This window comes from Aspergillus melleus (assembly GCF_016097325.1).
Source record: "Aspergillus melleus strain CBS 546.65 chromosome Unknown contig2, whole genome shotgun sequence".
Classification (NCBI taxonomy): Eukaryota; Fungi; Ascomycota; class Eurotiomycetes; order Eurotiales; family Aspergillaceae; genus Aspergillus; species Aspergillus melleus.
In genome coordinates this window covers 2,868,332-2,891,345 of record NW_025763371.1, presented here as the reverse complement: position 1 = coordinate 2,891,345, position 23,014 = coordinate 2,868,332, and the positions used below count along the sequence as shown (strand labels likewise).

At 51.1% G+C, this 23,014-nt stretch overlaps 11 protein-coding genes across 11 annotated transcripts; 7 read left to right on the top strand and 4 right to left on the bottom strand.

Annotated features, from left to right (window-relative positions):
- Positions 1-356: 356 nt before the first annotated feature.
- LDX57_003819 (uncharacterized protein) lies at positions 357-731 on the top strand (the record flags this gene model as incomplete). The annotated part of the gene is made up of 1 exon (XM_046085473.1): positions 357-731. One exon carries the CDS (start codon positions 357-359, stop codon positions 729-731), a length of 375 nt encoding a protein of 124 aa, XP_045941436.1.
- Positions 732-1,057: 326 nt separating this feature from the next.
- On the bottom strand, positions 1,058-1,282 carry LDX57_003818 (uncharacterized protein; the record flags this gene model as incomplete). Its single annotated transcript, XM_046085472.1, has 1 exon — positions 1,058-1,282. The coding sequence occupies one exon, from the start codon at positions 1,280-1,282 to the stop codon at positions 1,058-1,060; it is 225 nt and encodes a 74-aa protein (XP_045941435.1).
- A 483-nt stretch (positions 1,283-1,765) lies between these two features.
- LDX57_003817 (NmrA-like family protein) lies at positions 1,766-2,722 on the bottom strand (the record flags this gene model as incomplete). The annotated part of the gene is made up of 1 exon (XM_046085471.1): positions 1,766-2,722. One exon carries the CDS (start codon positions 2,720-2,722, stop codon positions 1,766-1,768), a length of 957 nt encoding a protein of 318 aa, XP_045941434.1.
- A 988-nt stretch (positions 2,723-3,710) lies between these two features.
- On the top strand, positions 3,711-4,432 carry LDX57_003816 (uncharacterized protein; the record flags this gene model as incomplete). Its single annotated transcript, XM_046085470.1, has 2 exons — positions 3,711-3,809; positions 3,869-4,432. 2 exons carry the CDS (start codon positions 3,711-3,713, stop codon positions 4,430-4,432), a joined length of 663 nt encoding a protein of 220 aa, XP_045941433.1.
- Positions 4,433-5,612: 1,180 nt separating this feature from the next.
- Positions 5,613-6,902, top strand: LDX57_003815 (uncharacterized protein; the record flags this gene model as incomplete). Its single annotated transcript, XM_046085469.1, has 1 exon — positions 5,613-6,902. One exon carries the CDS (start codon positions 5,613-5,615, stop codon positions 6,900-6,902), a length of 1,290 nt encoding a protein of 429 aa, XP_045941432.1.
- An 814-nt stretch (positions 6,903-7,716) lies between these two features.
- On the bottom strand, positions 7,717-10,959 carry lcb2 (putative serine palmitoyltransferase 2). Its single transcript, XM_046085468.1, has one exon. The coding sequence runs from the start codon at positions 10,251-10,253 to the stop codon at positions 8,232-8,234; it is 2,022 nt and encodes a 673-aa protein (XP_045941431.1). The 5' UTR covers positions 10,254-10,959; the 3' UTR covers positions 7,717-8,231.
- A 585-nt stretch (positions 10,960-11,544) lies between these two features.
- On the top strand, positions 11,545-13,702 carry LDX57_003813 (acetoacetate--CoA ligase family protein; the record flags this gene model as incomplete). Its single annotated transcript, XM_046085467.1, has 2 exons — positions 11,545-11,766; positions 11,843-13,702. 2 exons carry the CDS (start codon positions 11,545-11,547, stop codon positions 13,700-13,702), a joined length of 2,082 nt encoding a protein of 693 aa, XP_045941430.1.
- A 465-nt stretch (positions 13,703-14,167) lies between these two features.
- MAS2 (mitochondrial-processing protease subunit alpha) lies at positions 14,168-15,961 on the top strand (the record flags this gene model as incomplete). Its single annotated transcript, XM_046085466.1, has 2 exons — positions 14,168-14,266; positions 14,342-15,961. 2 exons carry the CDS (start codon positions 14,168-14,170, stop codon positions 15,959-15,961), a joined length of 1,719 nt encoding a protein of 572 aa, XP_045941429.1.
- A 388-nt stretch (positions 15,962-16,349) lies between these two features.
- On the top strand, positions 16,350-17,273 carry LDX57_003811 (mitochondrial import receptor subunit TOM22; the record flags this gene model as incomplete). The annotated part of the gene is made up of 3 exons (XM_046085465.1): positions 16,350-16,461; positions 16,680-16,969; positions 17,220-17,273. The coding sequence occupies 3 exons, from the start codon at positions 16,350-16,352 to the stop codon at positions 17,271-17,273; spliced, it is 456 nt and encodes a 151-aa protein (XP_045941428.1).
- Positions 17,274-18,060: 787 nt separating this feature from the next.
- LDX57_003810 (F-box protein) lies at positions 18,061-19,560 on the top strand (the record flags this gene model as incomplete). The annotated part of the gene is made up of 1 exon (XM_046085464.1): positions 18,061-19,560. One exon carries the CDS (start codon positions 18,061-18,063, stop codon positions 19,558-19,560), a length of 1,500 nt encoding a protein of 499 aa, XP_045941427.1.
- A 236-nt stretch (positions 19,561-19,796) lies between these two features.
- LDX57_003809 (uncharacterized protein) lies at positions 19,797-21,966 on the bottom strand (the record flags this gene model as incomplete). The annotated part of the gene is made up of 5 exons (XM_046085463.1): positions 19,797-19,808; positions 19,883-20,135; positions 20,196-21,018; positions 21,072-21,491; positions 21,564-21,966. The coding sequence occupies 5 exons, from the start codon at positions 21,964-21,966 to the stop codon at positions 19,797-19,799; spliced, it is 1,911 nt and encodes a 636-aa protein (XP_045941426.1).
- Positions 21,967-23,014: the final 1,048 nt, after the last annotated feature.

Genomic DNA, 23,014 nt, shown 5'->3' with positions numbered 1-23,014 from the left:
ATAGTTTCTCTTCTCTTTTTCACCCCTTTCTATTGGATTCTTTTCTTTCTTCATACCATGGAGACATCTTGAGTTCGTGTGAATTTTATCTGTTTCTCACATAGTATCTTAACCTGAAAGAAACCTACCAAGAAATCCATGATTCAATCAAATTCGTGCCAATACCAGAAGGACAAGAAGATGAAAGTCTGATGTAATCGAGGGGTTGTCGTGCGGGCTGGTCAGCTGCTGCTCCCTGGCAAGTCATGCAGCGAGTCATTAGACAAGTCGATCAACCGCTTCATCTCCCGACTATAAAACCCACTCTCTCTTCTCTTCACCCCTCCCCACATCCTCACCCCTCGTTCACCTTCACCATGTCCGACCCATACCTCCAACAGCCTCCATACCCGGCAGCTCCAGCCCCAGGAGTCCCCGCCGGCGGAACCGCCGCATACTACGCACCCCCGGACAGCGTCTACCAGAACCCGCCGTACGACTACGATCCCCAGCAGCAGCCCTACGCGCAGCACGAGGGTCCCGGGTACCCACCCTACGAGTACAATAATCACCAACAGTACGGCTCGCAGTACGATCTGTCGCAGAACAGCGCCGTCCCTAGGTCCTTTCCTCCGCCGGTCGTCCCGCCTCCCCCGATGCCTCAGCCAACGGAGTATCTGAGCCCCGTGTCGGCGGAGTTCCCGCCGCCGCCGGGGGGTCTTCTTCAGAGGGGAAGTAATGCGGATTATTAGTATGTTTTCACCTTTCCCTCGTTCTCGCTCTATGTAGTATTGTTTGTCAGTATTGTCTAGCGTTAGCTTCGACAGGCGCCCAATCGACGCATTACTTCTCCAACTAACTCCAAAACACAATCAATAGCGACCAGCACCCCTCCGACCCCAACTCGACAACCCCAGATCCCAACAACAAGTCCGAAGACGCAGACCGCAGCGCCGCCCCCAACGAGGCCGATGAAAGCGAACGCAACCTCCCCGGCGCATTACTCGGCGGCGCAACGGGCTACTACCTCGGTCACAAGAAAAGCCACGGATTTCTAGGCGCCGTGGGCGGGGCCTTATTAGGCAATTACCTCGGCGATAAAATGAGCGAGAGTGGTGGTGATGGTGATGGTGACGACGATGCGCACTCGTCGCATCATTCGCATGATGGTCGACGCAGGAGACGGAGACATCGGCATTCTCATTCGCATGGCAGTCACAGCCATAGTAGCCATAGTAGCCATAGCCATAGCGGGAGCCATGGACATGGACATCATCATCATCACCACCATCATCACCATCATGGTGATGGGTATCATGGACATCGGAGACATCGGAGTCGGTCGAGACATAGTAGTCATAGTCATGGGGGGAGTGATGGGTGGTGAGGGATGTTGGGTTCGGGTTGACAGGGTGGGGACTAATTTGAATGATGGTGGATGGGTTATGATAATGACTTGATGACTGACTGACTTGTTTTCACACTTATGATTTTACGATTTAGATGGTTTTTGATTTTTGCTTTCAATTGTTTTTGATTTGGGCTTTGTTGTGACTTTCGAGTTCACCGTTCAGATATGCCTGCGTTTATATGACGATGTCCGCTTGCGTCTTGTTTAATACCAGAATACATGCAAGACTACCTATATCCAGATTACTGCTATCTTGTGCTTCGCGTACTCATGATAGCAGTTATACCATAAACTGCATTCTATTTCTATCTGAGATAAACTTCAAACCAGTAAGTCAATTAACCTTGAGTCACGGTTGAACAAAACAACAACTCTTTACTCCTTCAACATATCCTCCAACACCTCAGCAGGAGTACGCTTTGGCGCAGCAAGCTCCAGTACTTCCTTACTAGTAGTAGAAGCCGAGCACTGTCCCTCCCAGGCCGGCTTCACAGAGTGTCTGATAGAGGACACCACGTTCTTGGACTCCTTGGTTCCAGCGAGCCGGAATTCAACGTACGGATCGATAATCGACATGTCCCTGAAAATAACATCCTCGACCCGTGTTCCGATGTGCTTCTCAACCAACTCCACAATTTGAAGCCCAGTGAGATCTTCCGGCCCGTTCAGCACGTATCTGGCCTTGTTGTGCGCAGCAGTATCATCCTGGACCAGGAGATGAGCCGCAAAGATGCCGATATCCGCGGGATCAATTATTCCGGTGGGAGCATCTTCCGCGGCCAATAACTTCAACGTGTCCTGCTTTCCGGTATTGCGGAACTGTTTGATCAGCCCAGCAGCGGAGGAGAGCCAAATTTGGGAGAAGACGTTGGGCTGAAGGGAGGTCCACTGCAAGGCGCTGAATTGCGGCGAGTCCAGAAGAGCCTCGATGGCCCAGTGGGAACGGGGATAGTAGGCGTCGCAGTCCGGGCGGACGTTCGCGGCGGTGGTCGAGATGCGCACGACGTACTTGACGCCGGCTTTCAGGGCGGCTTGATGGAAGGTGGATTCTTCTGCGAATTGGTTTGGATTGTTGTGTGGTGCGATGAACGCTCTGGTGACGTTGTGCTCGCGCAGCCAGTCAGCGGTGATTTCAACCCAGTTCTGCTCAATCACCTCCACGCCGGGCAATTTGGTAAATTCGCGCGCTACTGGACCATCCAGAGAACGGGTGAGAGCAATGACCCGGTGGTCAGATAAAGTGTTGCTGGATTCGAGCAGCTTTGGTAGCGTTTCCACGACGCTTCGGCCGGTGTTGCCGGTTGCGCCGACGATGAGGATTGTGGGAGCCATGATTGAATTGAAGAGGCAAGGATGTTGTTCTAGCAAAATATTGTATGAGAAGACAATGTCTGTATCCCCATCAAGTACTGCTGCGACTTCTGGTTATTTATACCCTTGCGCTGCCTGCATCACACCTTAGGGCTCTGATTAATATTAACAAGGAGCAATAAGCATTATTAGTAAGGTTAGTGGATATCCCAGATGTCGTGATCTGTATCAACGAACTAATCAACAATTCATAATCAGTGATCCATAGGATTCCAATCCAATTCATGGTTCCATTTTACTCACCATCGGAACATCCCACCGGACCCTCCCACTGGATCCACCCGCCGCGATCTCCCACCGCAGTCTCCCACCGCTGCACTACTTGCATACGGTGTAGTAGTTCATGTTGATGTTATGGATACCAGAAGTCGCCGTATCACATCGACAGAGACATTCAATTGTTCCTTCCCGGGATGCAACGCAAGTTATCGTCGCAAGGAACATCTCATACGTCATCGGACGCAACACAATCAGTCCCAGTCTTTCGAATGTCCAGTCTGCAATCGGACATTTGGGCGCAAGTAATTGTTGACTACCCCTATCTGCCGTTGAACTGAGTTTCTAACGTCGAGTTCCTGCATCAAGTGATACCCTTCGCCGACACATGAGGCGGGCTCATGAGGCCGACAAACTGCCTTCTCAGATAAGGCGTGCCTGTTCGCAATGCCGGGGCCTGAAGTCTCGCTGTGAAGGTGGGCAGCCATGTCGCGAGTGCATTCGCCGTAAAACTCTCTGTTCCTTTGACGACCCACAGAGAACGAATTTCCAAGAATCGCTCCGCCACTTGACTGACAGAGTACCGGAGCCGTCGCACGCCACATCTCTCCGGCCCGAGAGGAGGGATCGACACTTCGTCGATCTCTATTTTGAAAGGTTCCATCCCCATTGGCCATTTGTTCATCGTGTGTCTTTCAGTGTATCCAAAGAGATGCCTTTACTCACGCAGTCAATGATGGTCATCGGCCTGTGGGCGAGCGGAGAGCAGAGTGCCCAGCGCGCCGCGCTCGACCTCCACAGGACGCTGGACTTGGCCATCCACCAACAAAGAGTAAGTGGGTGCTATTCATGCCAGTTGAGGTGCGCGTTCACTAACAACCTGGGATGTAGGAAGTATGGGATGCTTCCATTGCAGAAGACGCCGGCAGCACCTGTTCCTGGCCAATCCCCACGTACCAGGCGATCCTATTGCACGTTATGTTCGCCATAATGCATCAAGGCGGTTCCTCCGTGGGGTTTGACCTAAAGATTGCTCTCCCCCCTGCTGATAGCCAACTCCTAGACTCCCTTGTAAGGAGTTGCAAGCGACTAGGCATGTTCTACTATCCAAACATCCTTGCTCAGCATCTTCCAGGGTCGATGGTTGAAATTGCCTGGGTTGACATCGAGGAGACAAAAAGATTTAACCTGACCCTTTACAAAGTCCACAAGATGCTGAGCAGGCGAGAAACAGGGCTTTGTCTTGCAGGTGACACAGTGGCCGAAACATCAAGCGGAGGCCTCGCTGCGATCGATCTACAGTTCCCAATACCCGCGAATGACCAATTATGGAACGCCACGAACAAAGAAGAATGGATGTCTGCGCCCCAAAAGGCGGTCTATTTCACGTTGGATGACGCCAGGGAAGACGAATGGATCTCCAAGTCGGCAGAACTTGTTGGACTATTGGCCTAGTGGAATCATGTCGAATTGCAGATGTGACAGAATCTGGACAGGGATCAGGGGGCTCAAATCTGCTGGATTGCTGTTTATGAGGTTGATCAGATTGGACAATCAACCAACTATGTAAGGTGCGAAGTGCCTCACCACTAGCAAGGCAAACTGGTTTTCTATCGAGCATGAACTGGGCTAGTGGGATACATCCCGGCTGTGATCGAGTGGCCGTAGTTGCAAACAGGGACTTAATGTGACATCACGATGTATTGGTAGTCATCATAGTCCGTACTCCGTATCGTGTGATTAGATTTTCTGGCAAACACAGCTTACTCTCTGACCTGTTTGGCCCGCCTAAGTTTGGCAAAGTGCCAATAGCAATTGTGCCACAAAGCCACGATCCCTATTATTTGAGTAACCACGCGTTCCTCGGAAATGCCACTCTGGTGTCGCCGCCTGATGCAGGGAGTGAAAAGGGGGAATGCCTGGCAAAACCCCCTAGATGATTGGCTACCCATACTAACCAGGAAAGTGGTATGTGATAGGTAGTAAGATATCCATCAAAGACTGGTTCCGCAACATGGACCCAAGGATTCTTGATACTGGACACAATCTAGGATGATGAAAGTGGACCTAGATTCAATGATCAAGAATTGAAGGGCATGACGGATGACAAGGAGGGATGCAGGTACGTCCAAATCGATGTGAAACTCGAGTCTTTCAGGCAGGACCTGGTGCACGTGACCGATAGACGTCGATCCGCCGGCAATCGGAGCGGGGAACGCCTCGGAGCCAATCAGACGGGGCGGATAGGGAGGAACTGCTTATCAGCCCCAGATGACTTATCGGGCGATCCTGAGGATGGCTCTCGTGACCCGATTTCATGGGGTGTGACTCCTTCCTCCCTCCCTCCCTCTCTCTTCCTGGCTCGCTCTTCGTCTTCTTATTTCCTTGATTTCGTTCTTATAGTCCGCGTTTTCTCCTTCCTTGCTCTGATTTCTTTTAGACTTTCTTCTTATAGCCTTCCTTCCTCGCCATTCTCTAGAGAGTTTCCCTCGGCGTTGTATGGAGTAGACTTCCGTCTAAGTATCACCAATCAGCCGCTCCCCGACGTGTTCGTCCTGCTTTCTATAACCATATAAACACCCTCCGCTTGCCTCCTCCTATCGAAGACTGCCATTCAAACAATATCCCGAGAAAGATGCCGCCTCCTTTGTTAGACCAGATCGTTCAGACCGCTCTTCCGCAACATTGTGAGCCGTCATCGCCATTCCTGGCCGCCCTTTCTTCGCACCTGCATATATGCCTTCCGACGCCCTTGGCGCTTATATCGTCGATCCTTGGGACATTGAGTATTATCTCGTGGCTATTTGCCCAGCTGCCTCAGATCTACAAGAATTTCCAATTGCAATCAACGTCCGGCCTGTCTTTGTTCTTCCTCGTGGAATGGTGTCTCGGTGATGCCAGCAACCTCGTGGGCGCCTTGCTTACTCGCCAAGCGGGCTGGCAAGTCATCGTTGCCGGGTACTACGTGCTGGTCGACGTGACTCTGGTGTTCCAGTACTTCTGGTATACACATTATAAACAGCGGGGAGATGATTACGGTGAGCTGTCATACTCGCATCATGATGACGGATCCGGCAGTGTCTTAGATGGGGTCTCCTTCTCCGAAGACAGTACGAATGCCAGTGCACTTCCATCAGCGCCAGCACGCCCGACAGACATTAAAGATCTGAAGGACTTGAAGGCATCTGGGTTGACGGGCGGCCAGTCACCTTCCTACTCCAACGAGAAAATGAGCTCTTCCCGTCGATCGGTGACTCGTGCTGGTAGTGGCCGTAGTCTCCCAACGAGCTCAACTCGCACCATATTACTGGCATCTATGCTATGTGCTGTGCTAGCAAATGCAGCTCCGACGGAACCGGCAACCGAGCCGTCATCCAATCAGATTGACCTTGAACTCATCGGACGCATCGTTTCCTGGATGTCGACGGTCCTTTATCTCGGTTCCCGGCCGCCCCAGCTATACAAGAACTACTGCCGGAAGAGCACGTCCGGCCTGTCTCCTCTCCTCTTCATGGCCGCCTTTGGCGGAAACCTCTTTTACTCCGCTTCTCTCCTGACCAACCCGAACGCCTGGTATGACTTTCCTGCTTATGGAGGTGGCGGATGGGCGGACGCCGACGGCAATGACCGCCTCGAATGGGTAGGCCGAGCCATTCCCTTCTTCCTTGGAGCGTTCGGGGTTCTTGGTCTTGATGGGTTCATGGGAGTACAATTTCTCATGTACGGCTCCAATGACGGAGAATCCATCATGGAAGTTGAAGACCCCAAGCGCGGCCGCAGTCACTGGACACGCGTCCGTGGATGGATGAGGGGCTGGATCCCCTCCGTCTCCCCTTCGCGCGAGATCCATCATGGCAACGGCGCCACTCCTCACGAAAGACGAGCTCTTCTAGACGAAGACCGTGAAAGATACGGCACTGTTTAACCTGCTTTATGCATTTGTTTTTGCCTCTGTCTCTGCACTTAGCAGAGGAATGACTATCTCATGACGTAATGACTCTCACCCACTGAGGCCTCATTCTAAGCCTCTGACGTTTTCGGTTTACTATACATATACTGTTCTCTTTTCTGTTTTATGATTGGTTTTGGTTATTCCTACTTGTTTGGAAGAGAGTGGCATCTCTTTACTTAGAGATCGAGATAAACCATCTCAAATCCACCAGACAAGTGGCAATTTGCATCAAGGTTTTCGTGTCTCGATACATACATATACTATACCTCATGCGCACACATACATAGCTCGGCGTTCGCTGTAATCTCACTGGCTGTGACTTTCTGTCTTCGGCTTTTTGGTTTTTCATACTCGTTTTCATGTGTTTCTATCTTTCGGCCCGTTACATGAATACATAGGCCGTGCGGTTTCATCTCAGTTTAGGGGAGAAATGGTTTCTTCTGAGTCGTGGGTGTCGGTCGAACCGGGATGTTTTATTCATACTTATAGATTCATATCTCCTTAAATAGATTCATGCATTTAGCAGACAAATTAAGCTTGTCGTCATGGTTGAATATTAGAAAATACACCCAACTTCATCATTGGATAATGACACTAACTGAATGGGAAAGGAAAATCAAAGGTCAATATTAACAAATCATCTAAATTAATTATAAACGCTTGAATGCAGCTCTGACAACCCTATGTGCCATCAGATGTCGAGTCCCGTTCCATTTCCACACTTTCATCAGACTCATTCATTAGGATACAATATCAAAAAGAGAAAGAGAAACAAGAAAAAAAAAATAAACACAGCCCCGAGACTTTTGGTTTAAACAATAAGAGACTGGCTCTAATCGCAGCCCTCCAGCACTTGGTGGGGTAGAATAGCCAGCAATATGTGTCTATAAAGTAACAGTGAAGGGCAGGGGCTGAATATGAAGAAAAGAAAGGGTAAAGACGGAGCACGACTGAAATCTAGTGGTAAAAGACCAAGAGAGATCGGCGAGCTTCGGGATGAGAAGGAAAGCCAACCAAGTCAAAGTTCGCTCGAAAGGCATGTATTGCATGTTCAATGGTTCATGATTGTTTGAACCCTGGGAAACCCTCTCACTGCACCGGTGAAATGGAATAGAAACAAAGGCAGTAAAGGGACCCACAGAACAATCAGAATCTGATCGTCAAAAAGATACATAAATGGCGAAGATATGGAATGAATATGCGACGCGGCATGACCAGCATCAACCGAGTCCTTTGGGGGGTGATGTAAATGCGAATGTCCTTCCAAACACAGGTACATACAAGCACCAGATGAAGTAGGCCCTAATACAGTGGAGCCTTGACATCCTGCACACCGCGCCGGATGACATCCTCAATCTGCCATCGGGGAGGGTGCACAGTCGCAATCTGTTGGCGATGCCATTCTTTCTCCATCTCTGGCGGCGGTGCCGAGCCCTCACTGGAGGGCAAAGCGCCACCAGCGACGCCCGTTGAGAACTTCAGCTGCAGAACATTTCCGATTTCGTCACATGCCGTGAGAATGCGATCCAGATCTTCCTTGGTGTGTGCTGCTGAAACGCAGAAACGGGCGCGAGACGAGACCAAAGGCGTGGCAGGATAACCCACCACGACGACAGAGATCTTCCGCTTCAGCATCTCGTGGGAGAAAGCGGGCATCTTGGCAGGGTTGAAAAGCAGAACCGGAATGATGGGAGAATCGTCGTGCCCGTAAACAATGAATCCGAGACGTTTCAACCCAAGACGAAGATACCGAGAGTTGAAAGCCAAACGCTGCAGACGCTCCTCACCCTGACCTGGCACGATCTCTCCATTGATGATGCGAAGTGCGGACGAAATTTGGGCCAGAACCGCAGGGGAGGGGGACTCGCCATACACAACTCCGGAGTTGGTTGAACGGAGAGTATCAATCATCGCCTTGTCGGCTGCAATGTAGCCTCCGTTGGCACCAAAAGATTTGGTGAGGGTGCCCATGAGAATATCAACTTCGCTGGTGTCGATGCCAAAATAGTCACAGACGCCGCGTCCACGGGGTCCAATGGCTCCGATAGAGTGCGCCTCGTCGACAAACAGGTGGAATTTGTAACGCCGTTTCAAGGCAATCAAGCCAGGCAAGTTGCACATGGACCCTTCCATAGAGTAGAGACCCTCAACAACGACCAAGATATTCTTCCAGGGGCGGTGGGTACGCGGCTGTCCTTGACTGATGGCCTCCCGAAGCTTGTTCTCCAGGTCTTTCATGTCATTGTGCTTGAACATGCCGATGGATGCTCCGGAAAGACGAGCCCCAAATCGAATAGATGCGTGGTTCAGCTCATCGGAAATGATGAGACAGCCCTTGCTCACCAAGGCCGGGAAGACATTGGCATTGGTACCGAAACCCATGGAGAACACCATGGAAGCTTCTTTGCCGACAAATCTAGCGATCAAATCCTCGAGCTCGTTGTGAAGATCTTGCGTTCCGGCTTCGGCACGGGTACTGGGTGCAACGATGCCATATTTTCTAACGGCCTCTTCGGCATCGTTGGCACACGGGCCTTCCGATTGAGCAAATCCCAGGTAATTGTACGAGCTGAGGTTGAGCGTGTCGGTGGTGGTTCCGGTGAAGTGGAAATTCTTGTTATGGTCATCGGTGGCGCGATCGATCAAGGTGATGTATCTTCCGGGAACGCCGGTGACCGGGCGCTCAAAGCAATCATTGATACGTAGCTTCAGCCGGCGAACGTAGAAATTGTCAAAATCACTGTTCAGCGCACCGTATCCATTCCGAGGCTTCAGGTGACGGTAGTTTTCTTCGCGGAAGCGTTTTCCAAAGAAGTCGCGAACGTGTCCAAATGCAATTAGGATTAGATAACTGATGTAGGTGGTAAGAAGGTAGTAATAGGGAGGTTCGTCCATGATGGGCTCGGGGAAGTCCCCGCCGGGATGTTGGCTCGAGTACCGGTGGCTCGGATGTCCGATCGGACCGAACTGAGCGTGCTGCTTCGCCAGGCGGCGAGCCTCCTCCGGCGAGGGAGGCTGGAAGAGGGTGGTCGGCGGTTCGTCCATGTTGGGATTATCTGCGGTCGCAGTCGAGAGAGAAATAGTCGGCAACGAGAGAGACGCCGAGCTGATGGGAGGCGCAGCAGTATTCCCACCGGTTGTTTGCAAAGCCGCTTGGGCAGGCGTCAACTCAACTTTCGACTTGGGCGAGGTCGAGAAGAATTGGGTCAAGCGGTTTGGTTTGGAAGGCGCTTTGATGGCGATACCGCCCTTTCCAGAGACGGAAGAAAAGGACGGCGAGGTGGAGGGGTCGTTGGTAGAAGAATTGGCAGATCGACGAGGCATCGCAAGATAACCGGCCGAACAGGGAAGAAGGATCAAGGTCGCGCGACACCGACGTGATAGACAGAGCGAGGCGGCTGGATTTTCGGAAGGACAGGAATAGCAGGAACTATTCGAGAGAGCACGAAGGAGGCCTTTTTTATGTTCTCCAACACACCAAAAGAGCGAGTTCCGTTACTGTGTCGGATCTCTTCGCAATGGTGCCAGATCAACGTCAAACTGAACGAGGCGCAGACAACGGGTCAGTTCAATCAATTCCGATGAACATGTGGACCAGAAAACAAATAAGCCGAGCGATAAACACCGCGTACAGATAAATATAAAGTGAAGAAGAACAATAAAAACAAGGCGAGGGTGGGGGGGGGGGGGGAGAAAGAAAGGAGGGAAGGAAGTAGCGAAGGGGAAGGCAATAATGGGGAGACGAACGGACGAGGGAGCGAGAGCGAGAGGGAGACACAGGAGGGACTCCGAGAAAGCCGGGATTGGTCCTGGTAATTTGCCCGGCACGTGGAGGGACGTTGGGGAGGGCACTGAGCCCTGCAATGAACGAATGGGTCGCGTACCGACGAGCGAACCTCGATGGTAGAGAAGTGAAGGATACAGCCTGCGTTTGAAGCAGCAATTGAGGTGAAAGGAGAAAGGAAAAAAAAAAAAGGAAGAAAATAATGTTCGAATGAAATCGAGCCCGGATCCGGATCGTGACATGGAAGAAAAGAGAGAAAAAAAGACCAGAAAAAGAAGTGGAGCAAAGGCGACCCATGCGGTATTTTAATTTCTAATGGTATGATGTGGTATCCACCTCCCGCGTGTCCGTGGTATTTAGCGGCTGATCAGCCTTGAGATGGTTACAGAACGGTAAGATTACCACCCCTGGACCCTCCTGCAAGGTACCTTACCCCTGGGCTTGATGCCTTGATGCCTCAATGCCTCAGGCCGTGATGCCCGCCCTTGCCTCCGAGCCCAAATCCTACCAGTGTCCTACCGTTCAAGCTGATTCCCCAGTTCCCAAGTCCCAACAATCTCGGAAATTTCCGCTCCAGATTCGGAAAACTCGCTGACTACCGCGCTGACTAGTTGATAGTTCAAATCTAAAATCGCCTCGGGACCTGCAATTCGGGCCCTCATTAGTCTGGTTTGCTTCTTTTTATTCAAGTATTCTCTGAAGGTCAACCACGTTGCCTCGGCCGCGGTCACTGACAACGGAAGTATATATTTCGGGCCGTGTCCTCCCCACAATCCCTTATTTACCGGGGGCAAATTGATCGACTATCAGAAAGAAACAAACATCGCGACCATGCCATTCATTGACACTTCTCCCAGTTCAAAGGAACTGTGGCGCCACTCCGCTCCGCATACCACTCAAATCTATGACTTCATCCAAAAGTCCAACCAAACCTACGGAACGTCGCTGACCAGCTACGACGACCTGTGGCAGTGGAGCGTGTCCGAGCCTGCCAAGTTCTGGGAGCATGTGTGGCATTATACTGCTCTCAAAGCTCACAATCAGTATAATGTAGTGAGTAGTCCCGACAGAGGGGCATTCGGGTCGTGGTTGCATTATTCGGTCAAGGATTCATCTAATGTCCCTGCAGGTGCTGGATTCGGACCAACTTCTCTTTCCCAGGCCTAACTTCTTCGCCGGCAGCACCCTCAATTTCGCCGAGAATCTACTCTACCCAGCCTCATCACCCGACGAAAATGCCATCGCGATCATCGCCGCTACCGAGGCTGATCGGGAAACTATCTCGTGGAAAGAATTGCGGGATCGTGTGCAGCGATGCGCCAATTCACTAAAGGAGGCTGGTCTGCAACCCGGGGATCGAGTCGCGGGGTTCTTGGGAAATCATGCGAACACGGTCATTGCAATGCTAGCGACCACTTCCATTGGAGCTTTTTGGACAGGCGTGTCTCCTGACACGGGCGTCCATGCTGTATTGGAGCGTTTGGGCCAGATAGAGCCCAAAGTCTTGTTCGCTGACAATGCGTCTCTATATAACGGCAAAGTGCACGGGACAAATGCCAAAATCCAGCAGATCATTCCCGAGCTTCCAAAGCTGCAGATGTTGGTGATATTCGAGACCGTCAAGTCTCATGAATTCAATCTTGAGGACGTTCCTCGGACGCAGGCGACAGTGTCTACTTATGACGCTTTTCTTTCCTCGGCTCGCGATCCTTCCGCCCCTCTCGAGTTTACCAGTCTTCCTCCCGACCATCCAGTCTACATTTTATATTCGTCCGGTACCACGGGGGCACCGAAACCCATCGTGCACGGCTCTCTCGGGACGTTGTTGCAGCATAGGAAGGAGCACGTGCTTCACTGCGATATACGCCCGGGAGATCGTGTGTTCTATTTCACGACAGTCACTTGGATGATGTGGCACTGGCTGGTTTCGGCACTTGCCAGTGGCGCTACCATCGTTCTTTATGACGGCTCCCCGTTCCGACCTTTCGATGCGGAAGGGGGAAATGGAGAGATGGCTATGCCACGACTGATCGATGAGTTGCAAATCACCCACTTCGGAACGTCAGCAAAATATCTGTCTGTCCTAGAACAAGCGTCTCTCAATCCCAGGATGCACCCGCATCGCCCGGTAACCCTGAAATCCCTGAGGGCAATCTTCAGCACTGGTTCTCCTCTCGCCCCATCCACATTCGAGTATATCTACTCCTCCATCCATCCCGATATTATGCTAGGCTCGATCACCGGAGGTACCGATATCCTATCGTTGTTCTGTGGTAGTTGCCCCATTCTTCCTGTCTGCAAAGGCGAGATCCAGTGCCGTTGCCTCGCAATGGCTGTCTCCGTATATGACTACGCTGGCAATGATATAAGCGCCTCCGACGAACCCGGTGACCTTGTTTGCACGAAGCCTTTCCCTGCGCAACCGGTGATGTTCTGGCCTCCCGGTCCTGTCGGAGCCGAAAAATACCGCAAAAGCTATTTCGACGTTTTTGGACCGTCAATATGGCATCACGGAGATTTTGTGCGCCTGAATCCGCGCACCGGGGGCGTGACCATGCTGGGCCGGAGTGACGGTGTCCTGAAACCTGCCGGTGTCAGATTCGGAAGTGCAGAAATATACAACGTCCTTCTTAAGCATTTTGCGGACGAGGTTGAGGATTCCCTCTGTGTGGGAAGAAGACGTGAGGGAATTGATACAGATGAAACCGTTGTGTTGTTTGTGAAACTGGCTTCGCCTACTGAATCATCTGCTTCCATCTCTTCGGACCTAGTAGCACGGATCCAAGCAACAATCCGCAAGGAGCTTAGCCCTCGCCATGTCCCCGGAATAGTGGATGCCTGCCCGGAGATTCCGGTGACTTCCAATGGCAAAAAGGTGGAAAACGCCGTGAAGCAGATTCTGTGTGGCTTGAATATCAAGATTGGAGCCAGTGTTGCCAATGCCTCTTGTCTTGACTGGTATCGTTCCTGGGCGACGGAGCATTTGTAGAGTGCGGGGTTGAAGTTTCCTCATCTTGTTACTCCTGAACTTATACTTCGGCGTGTAGAGTCCTGACAGACTGATAGATAGGTTGGTATGGGATAAAAGTTGATTTCCAAGTGGTAGATTTGGGAGAATTAGTCAAGGGCGATTCTAGATCTCGGATTATTAAAGAATACATTACTCTCGTTGCCACCGCAGAATCATCAGAAATGATTCTGATAAGCTTTCATACCGTTGGCTTACATCTTATTACATTCAATTTTAATTGAATAGCTCCTAAAAAGTCCAGACAACACTGGCCAAAAACCAGAGCTTCCATTCATGCGTGGACACCTGATTAGATAAGCGATCTCCGAGTCTCCGGCCAAATCCTTGCGACCAAAACCTCCGAGAACCAGCTTCTTCTCACCAGACGGGGATGACCAATTTGCTTTGAATTCACCTGTACATTTCATATAGCAAACCATCATAATGCGTCGTTCTGTCTTACGGGCCGTTGAGTCCGCAAAGCCCCTTGCCCGCGTGCCTCGTTCGGCGTCGAGAGCCTTTGCTACTGAGGCCGGTTCCAAGGTAAACCAACCCGAAGACCCTGGCCATGACTTTTGGGGGGTTCTATCAATCTAACGAAATGTTTTCCTTCGGTAGGATCCCGCCGAGCTGGAACAGATCACAACGCTGCCAAACGGTATCCGTGTCGCCACAGAATCCTTGCCGGGACCCTTCTCCGGCGTCGGCGTTTACATCGATGCTGGATCTCGATATGAGGATGAGAGTTTGCGGGGTGTGAGCCACATCATGGATCGATTGGCCTTCAAATCGACAAAGACGCGCTCCAGCGATGAGATGCTCGAGACCCTCGAGAATCTGGGCGGCAACATCCAGTGCGCTTCTTCTCGCGAGTCGCTCATGTATCAGTCCGCCAGCTTTAACTCCGCCGTCCCTACAACCCTCGGCCTGTTGGCGGAAACGATCCGTGACCCGCTCATCACCGAGGAGGAGGTCCTTCAGCAGTTGGCCACCGCCGAATATGAGATCGGAGAGATTTGGTCCAAACCGGAGCTCATCCTGCCAGAGCTGGTCCACATGGCGGCTTACAAGGATAACACACTGGGCAACCCTCTGCTATGTCCGGAAGAGAGGCTGGGAGCAATCAACAAAGCCGTTGTCGAAAAGTACCGCGAGACTTTCTTCAATCCTGAGCGGATGGTCGTTGCGTTTGCCGGAGTGCCTCACCAGACGGCTGTTAGCCTCACGGAGCAGCTTTTCGGCGACATGAAGAGTCACAAAGGCCCTAGCTTGTCCGGCAGCGGCGTCGACACCACTCTGTCGGAGGGCCAGGAGCCCACTGTCCCGCAGTTTACTCCCACATCCACCATCTCGACCCCTGCTGCCTCCCAGAAGGCGCAGCCTAGTCTCTTCTCTAAGCTACCCTTCCTGAAGAATCTTTCCACATCTGGCTCCAACGAGGCCGCCACGCCATCGGAATCTGCTCTGGCGGGTTCTTCAACTCTGGACTTGACGAGTCCTTCGCGCTACACCGGTGGCTTCCTTTCTCTTCCGCCAATCCCCCCGCCGGCGAACCCCATGCTTCCTCGGTTGAGCCATATCCACCTCGCCTTCGAAGCCTTGCCTATCTCCAACCCCGATATCTATGCTCTTGCCACTCTTCAAACCCTCCTTGGAGGTGGTGGATCGTTCTCCGCTGGTGGTCCCGGCAAGGGAATGTACTCTCGTCTCTACACCAACGTGCTAAACCAGCACGGATGGGTTGAGAGCTGCATTGCATTCAACCACAGTTACACCGACAGCGGAATCTTCGGAATCTCTGCATCCTGTAGCCCGACCCGCACAACGGAGATGCTTGAGGTCATGTGTCGCGAACTCCAGTCGCTGACCATCGACTCGGGATTTGCGGCCTTGCAGCCTCAGGAGGTTAACCGGGCAAAGAACCAGCTGCGCTCCTCCCTCCTTATGAATCTGGAGTCGCGCATGGTTGAGCTGGAAGATCTCGGACGTCAGGTCCAGGTCCACGGTCGCAAGGTCAGCGTGAAGGAGATGTGCGAAAAAATCGAGGCACTGACCGTGGAAGACTTGCGCCGGGTCGCACGACAAGTCTTCGGAGGCAATGTCCAGAACAAGGGACAGGGCACCGGTAAGCCCACTGTTGTGCTGCAGGAAGGTGAACTGGAAGGCTACAAACTTCGTTCATTCCCTTGGGAGGAAATCCAGGAGCGCATTGCGCGGTGGAAGTTGGGCCGGAGGTAAATTTTGGAGATTGAGGCGTCGCAGATAGACACACGATTGTACTGTACTTGTTGGAATGTATACTATAGAAATGGGGAGGACGACTGGCGTGAGAATCTCTAATTTTCTCCTCTCCCTGTAATTAAGAGGATCTATTATGATATTAGATGGATATTATTTACTCCGTTGGTATGACCGGGGTCGGCGGTCGCAATGACGCTCTGTAGTTGGCCGAAGCTCCTTGCCGCTTTAGGCGCGTTTGGGTCGGGAAAAAAGTTGGAACGAACTTCAAATCCGCCGTCACCCATCATTCTCCGTCCTCCTCTCGACTTCCATTTCCACCACGACCCCCGATCACCCCAACCCTCTCTTCGACCCTCCACCTCCCATATAATTCACCACCGTCACAATGGTTAAGCTTACCGAAGTCGAGGATGAGCACTTTGCTCAGGAGAAGCCCCAGACCAGCAAGAACAACGTCCTTTTGGACTCGGATGACGAGGAAGACTACACTGACACCGGTTAGTATCCTGACAGTCCTGAAACGATGGAATTACCTAGGGCAATCATATCGCCTTTCATTCCTTTTCGATTCACATCCCGATTTCGCTATTCCCATCCATGACATATCGTGCTTTTCCTTTCCAACATCCGATCCACGCCTACCTATACATACCCTCAATTACCTTGACGAAACCCCCAAAAAATTTCCTTTTCTGACAATCGCTATGAACTGCAGAGTCCGAGATCTCGAACGATGAAGAGATTGACCTTGAGAGCGAGGGTCTGTACGAACGCCTGTCGGCCTTGAAAGATATCATTCCCCCCTCCGCCCGTCGCTCAGTCAACAACACCGTCTCCTCCGTCACTTCCTTCACAAAGTCCACAATCTCCTTCAGCAGTAAGGCGTTGTGGATCATCAGCACCAGCGCTTTCCTCCTCGGTGTCCCATGGGCCCTTGCCTATGCCGAGGAAGAGCAGTACATTCAGATGGAGCGTGAGCAGGGCATGATCAAGGGTGCCAACGAGGTATGTTCACAGACAAACTGTTATCTCGCGTTATTACTATTGGCGTTGCTCGGCTGTTCCGGTATCTCTGGTGGTGGCCATCATCGTGCGCCCGACGATGGGGATGACGTGAAAAACTTTTCCGTCAACAAAACCGCGCCAAGAAACCGGAAAACGCGACTTTCAGCGCTGTCAATGCTGTTTGATGCCATCTGTGCCATATCTTCGTTGAATCGATCGCGATTGGAAACTAACAATATTGCCATTGCAGATGCTCACGCCCGGCGCTCCCACGGAAGAGAAGCCGGCCCAGCCTACTTTGTAAATGAACTCCCCTATCGAAGATGAAGATCGCAACAGGTGACGAAGATCAACCTTCTTACCTCGCCATCACCTACTGTCTTTGTCCGAAGCCGCCTGTTGCTCTTGTGGTCTCGCATACGACGTCATCGTCTGCACTAAGCGGATCTGTACCAGTTGACTGGGACCAATACTCAACGAACCGAAGATTAATCATATATAAGGAATAACAAAAATTAAAAAAAGCACCAACGAGCATACATCAGCGTTGCAGGGTAGTCTGTTGGGGGAACAAAAAGTATGTACAAGACAATTCGGATGGGAAGTTCCTTCTTTCTCGGGCAATGACAGGTTGGACACGATGGTCATGAAAATGGTATCCCCTCCCGCCTGTTTCTTTCGGAGTTTTTGTTCTATTTGACTTGCTTCTTTCCTCTCATGCCTTGTGGTCTGGCTGGCGTGTTGGATCTGGGGCAATGGCTGTATTTGTATAAGTGATTTCTTATTTCTTTCAGTTCGTTTCGTTATGTCCATTGTTTACCTACTTTATATTGATCTCAAGCTCTAAATAATGGAATGTGAATGGTTCTAGAGACGATCCATGCCACCGGAAGGTCCAGTGCTGGTCGGAGCCTGTCGTTTGGCCGGAGTCTTCCGTTTGATCTTTTGGTTTGGGTGGTATTTCATTCACCGGCCCTTCCTCTCTCTTTCCCTCTGCCCCCTAGTTCCCTAACGCTCTATTTTTTCTGTATCTACTCCTCTTTTTCACCTTTCTCCGTGCTTCAAGGTATACTGAGCTCAAACCCGTCAGCATGGATCTTCCTTTCGAACTGCTCCACCAAATCGCTAGCTACCTCTCTCCTGCTGAATCTACAAACGTCGGTTTGACCTGCCGCCGCATGTATCCTGTCTTTATCAATAGCCGTTATCGCGATATTATATTCCTCACTCCTCGTGATGACGCTGCTTGGGACTTATGCCGGCGTATTTGCCTCTTGCTACGGACTCTTCTGCTGAATCCGTTGTTACGGCCGCTTGTCCACAGGTTTGAGATTCACTACAGCAACATCGAATACAAAGATTCATTTCCAGATCCTCTGTGGACCACCGAAGAATTCGCTCCAGGTGAACTGGGCTACAACCACAATTGTTGGCTCGGCGAGAAAGGCCTTAAACAGCTAAAAGCGCATATCCGAACGGAGCAGTCTCAAGCTGACGCCCTATGGTTCGATTGCCTGGACTATGGACAAAAAGGCGCTACCATTGCCGTGCTTCTATCTCTCATGCCAAATCTCGAGTTTCTCTACCTGGACGTTGGATTACACGTCTCAACCATCTCCTTCGCCCGGTTGACCCAACATGCCATCTCGCGTCTCCAATCCGAATCTCAATCCCAATCCCGATCACCTTCACAGTCCCCAATCCCCCTAGCCAATCTCAAACATGTCACCTACGCTCCCCTCCGCGGAAAATTTTTCGGAAAATATTCCGGTGAGGACGAACCGTACGACCTCGACTCCGTCATGTTCGACCCCAATCAGATCCCTCTTCTCTTCTATCTCCCTCGGATCCAGTCTATCGCCGGCCTAATGCCTCATTACCCCGACTTCAGCTGGACCGATATTTCCTGCCTACCACCCTCCCTTTCTACCCGACCAAACGCGACGACCTTGACTTCCTTACGCCTTAGAAATAGCCCCCTTGGGGCATCCGAGCTCAAGGTACTTCTTTCCGCCACCCCGAACCTACAATCACTCTTCTATGAAGTCATCCCCCCCTTCAAGACCCTCTCCATGGATGCATGGGTCCAGCCGTTTCAGAGAGGCCTTGTTTGGGAATTTGATACTTCGATGCTAGCGCCTGCATTGCACCAGGTGCCTGCCCTTCAGGAGCTCCATATCCGCTACAACCTTCCAAGCCTAGAAGATAGCGAAATACAAATAACAAGACTGTCCCTGGCGCCGTTGACGAGATTGCGGAAATTAGCCATGCAGCTCCCACTTCTGATGTGGGGAAGGCCTGAAGATGGCCCTCCTACCTTGGATTCGCTTCCCCCGAGCTTAGAATCATTAACGATTCTAGACTGGGAGGGCTCATACGTTACCGAATATCCTGAAGATTTAATAGAGGGGGTGAGACCGTTTCTAGAAAGCAGGGGAAATGGACAATCGGCACTGGAAGAGGTATCCATGGCGCCAGCGTATCTATACGAAACTGCGGAAACTACACCGGAGGAAGCTATTGAAAAGGTGTGGGAAAGGTGGGAGGATCTAGGGAGGAGAAATGGGGTTGTGTGTGTGGCGAGATGGTAATTGAAAGGCTAGACAAATCTTGGTATTACTGGTTTGGGTCTTAATGGGTATGTTAAGAGCATGTTTAGCTATATGTCCGAAGAGATACGAATTGGAATACCTGCAATCAACCAGTTCCCTGAACCCATTCCAACGCATGCCATCGGCAATTCAACCACAAAAAGAAATTTCGGTAGGGTATCACGCAGTTCAAAATAAAACACAACGAAGCCAAAATCTTTCATATTGCAAACATCTCATCCAAGAGTCTGGGTACCACAGATTGACATTAGCACATGAATGACACCAATACACACCGCACAGAAAGAAAAAATATACATACCGTAGATTCTCTCGCCGTCCTCAAATTGATATGAAAGTCCCGCCAGAGCTTCTTGACCTCGCCGCCCTCGACCATATCACGGAACGCTTCGCCGGCGTATTTGGCATTGCGTTTCTGGCTCCAGTGGCTGCGTTCGAGGACTTTTTCGTCGGAGACGTGGCCCATACGCGCGAGGTGGTCGACGACCCATTCGTTGAGGTGGAAGCGCCAGTGCGTGAGCGTGTGGGCCATTGTGGCTCGGCCTTTGCAGTGTCTGTGGGTTTAGGATGTGTGAGTAAGAATGGGATGGGAGAAGGATGGGGAATTGACAAACCTTCCGAGATAGAAGCGGGTGTTTTCGTCTGGTAGGACGTGGCCGTCTCTGTCTCGTTCTAGACCGTCGTCTTCTTCGTCGTCGTTGTCGTCGTCGTCCGATTGCTCCTCGTCGGGATCTGAGAGCGGCTCTAAAGTATCGAGGGAATACGCTTTGCCGTAGAATTTGAGATCCGCGGATGCTGGATGGCCGGATCGTTTGCATGCGTCGCAGGGATGGTCCTCGCTGATAGGGAAGGTAGTTTCTTCGAGGTGCGGCCGCGCCATGAGGGCTCGGCAGAAGTCGGCGGTCCAGACAGAAGAGATGAGTTGGGAGCCGGTACGACCCTTGACCTCGTCCTCCAATTTATCAAACGCGACTTTGTAAATGGGGCTGGAGCGAGGGAATGCGGGGAATAGTTGGTTCAGCACCATCCACTCCACCGCGTCTTGGAAGTAGTCTTTCAATTGCTTGTAAGAGTGTCGAGAGAACTCGATGGGCATTTCCTCGAGACCGGCGGGGACACCGAGTTTGTCGTCCTCATCGTCGAGAACAAAGTCTTTGTCGTACCGATCGAGGTCCTCATTGCTGGCAATCTCGGACTCGACGTCGCTGTCTTCTCGAGCGAAAGGGATTCGGGGTTGTCGAATAGCTTCCTCCTCTTCGTCTTCGGCTTCGCTCGAGTCATCTTCTGATGAGTCCGTTTCGTCTGGCTTCGATTCCGATTGCTCTTCATCTGTTTCCGTCTGACCGGCTCTACGTCGACGAAGTGTTTCCAGATGTTTTTGTCTTTGTGCCCTAGCCGAGTTTGCGAGCCTGCCTCGAGTACGAGATTGTTTGACAACTTCAACAAGTCAACTTTGAGCACAGTAGTCGCGAGAGTTTATGGTCACTCACCTGAATCCTGAAGGTCCTCCAAATCCTCCTCTAGATCAAGTTGATCTTGGTTCTTGTTGCGACGCGGGGTTTGAGGTTCTTCCACACTCATGTTGCGGCGACCCCGTTTCACCGGGGACGAAGCAATCGGCGCATCCGACTCGTCCGAGCTATCATCAAGAACGATTGTTGCGAACTGAGCTGGACCTCTTCGCAACTTCCGACGAGGCCGCGCCACCACATCTTCATCATTCTCTTCCTGTGCCGAAGGGTCTGCACGGGTCGGAGATTTAGCGTTCGATTCTTCCGGCGAAGGCGACCTTTTCCGCTTGACGGCTCTGTTTTTGCGCACGCTTGATTGTATCTCCAGGTCACTGTCGCTGCTTTCTTCGGCCGGGGGTATAACTTCGGGGGTTGCACTTGGGGGCGGAGTAGGATTGCCTGTCGAAATTTGAGAGATCAGCAAGCCGTTCTCATTTCCTGGAATAACAGATTGTACTGTAGCACACGTACGGCTCTTCTTCTCCTTCTCTTTTCTCTTCTTCTTCTTGTCTTTTTTCTTCTCCTTTTTCTCGTTCTTCTCGCTCCTGTCCTTCACCTTAATTTCATCTTTCTCCTTCCCCGCCTTCTTATCCTTCTTCTTGTCCTTCTTGCGCCGAAATTTCCGAGATCCCTCTTCCGTAGGAACCTCACCGTTCTCTGTAGACTTATCATCGACAAACGGATCAGGAGAACCCTTCCAGCCAGGACCCATATTCGGTTTCGGGCGCGTAGCCGGAACCGTAGGCCTAGACGGATGTCCATATTTCAGAGTCGCCTGGCGAGCCATTTCGTCATTCTCATCGTCATCGGTCGGTAAGGCTATCGGCGCGAAGGAAAGCCGGGTCTGTTTCGCTTTGCCATATGTGCGGGGCATCTGTGGGGTGAGAGAGATGATCACTGGGTTTGTTCAAGGCAAGGGATTTAATGAAACTGAGTATAGGTTAAGTGTGGGTTGAAGATTAAGGTGAAGGGAATTGATGGGGAATGCAGGTAGAGGGGCACGGATGAAAATCGCGGTAAGGAAGATCAGATCGCGATAAGATCGCGTTCCGGCGTCACGAAGGCACGTGATGTCATAGTATCTTGAGTGGATTGGGGGTGTCACTTCGACTTCATTGTATGTTGAGAAGGTACATGGAAATGTCTATGATAGATTGGATCTCCTGATCCTCTGGCTAGGAGGGGTGATGGTTTGATTGTGTCCTGGTTGCTGTGGAATGCGATTGCCACTCACATTGGCCTCATAGATTGGTTTGATGAACCATATGAGTGATAGCCTGGAAGAGACAACAGTTGCTTGCTCTAGTCTTCAAATGCCCTTTAATCGGCTCATATGTCTCGTTTGCTTTCCAATTATTCCTTATGAGTAAGTTGTATCATGTCAACTCCTCTAGCCCCGTGCTTCGTGGATGTTATGGATTTTGATCATGCGGTTAATGCTCATTAATATTTCTCTTAAGAACACGGTATTTTTAGCTAGATAGCTAGGTAGTCTTTTCAATTTACATTTAAAACGGCTTCATAGAGCTCATTCTAATAGAACGGTAGAGAAGGTGGCACTTGAATATCCGTATGGCTGAGCGCCATAATCTCGACACTCCCTACTCCTTGATTGCTATCTATCAGCATATCGCATGCACCAAGAAAATAGAAGCTCAGTCAGATGTGGTGCTCTCCGAAATGAGATAGCCCACCAAATCCTGTTAATTTGGAGACTTGGTGCTCATTTTGAATCGAACTTGTGATGGTGAATGATGCAGGCGGCGAAGTGTAGTATGAGTATAAGGGTCAATCGATCAAACAGTTTGTTTCCCGTGCAGAACTGCCTGAAATAGATAACACCCACGAAAAAGCTGTCGCCCTGTAGGGTTTTGTGGCGTATAGTTCTGTCGGATCTTATTTTGACCACTCGGTTGTGACAA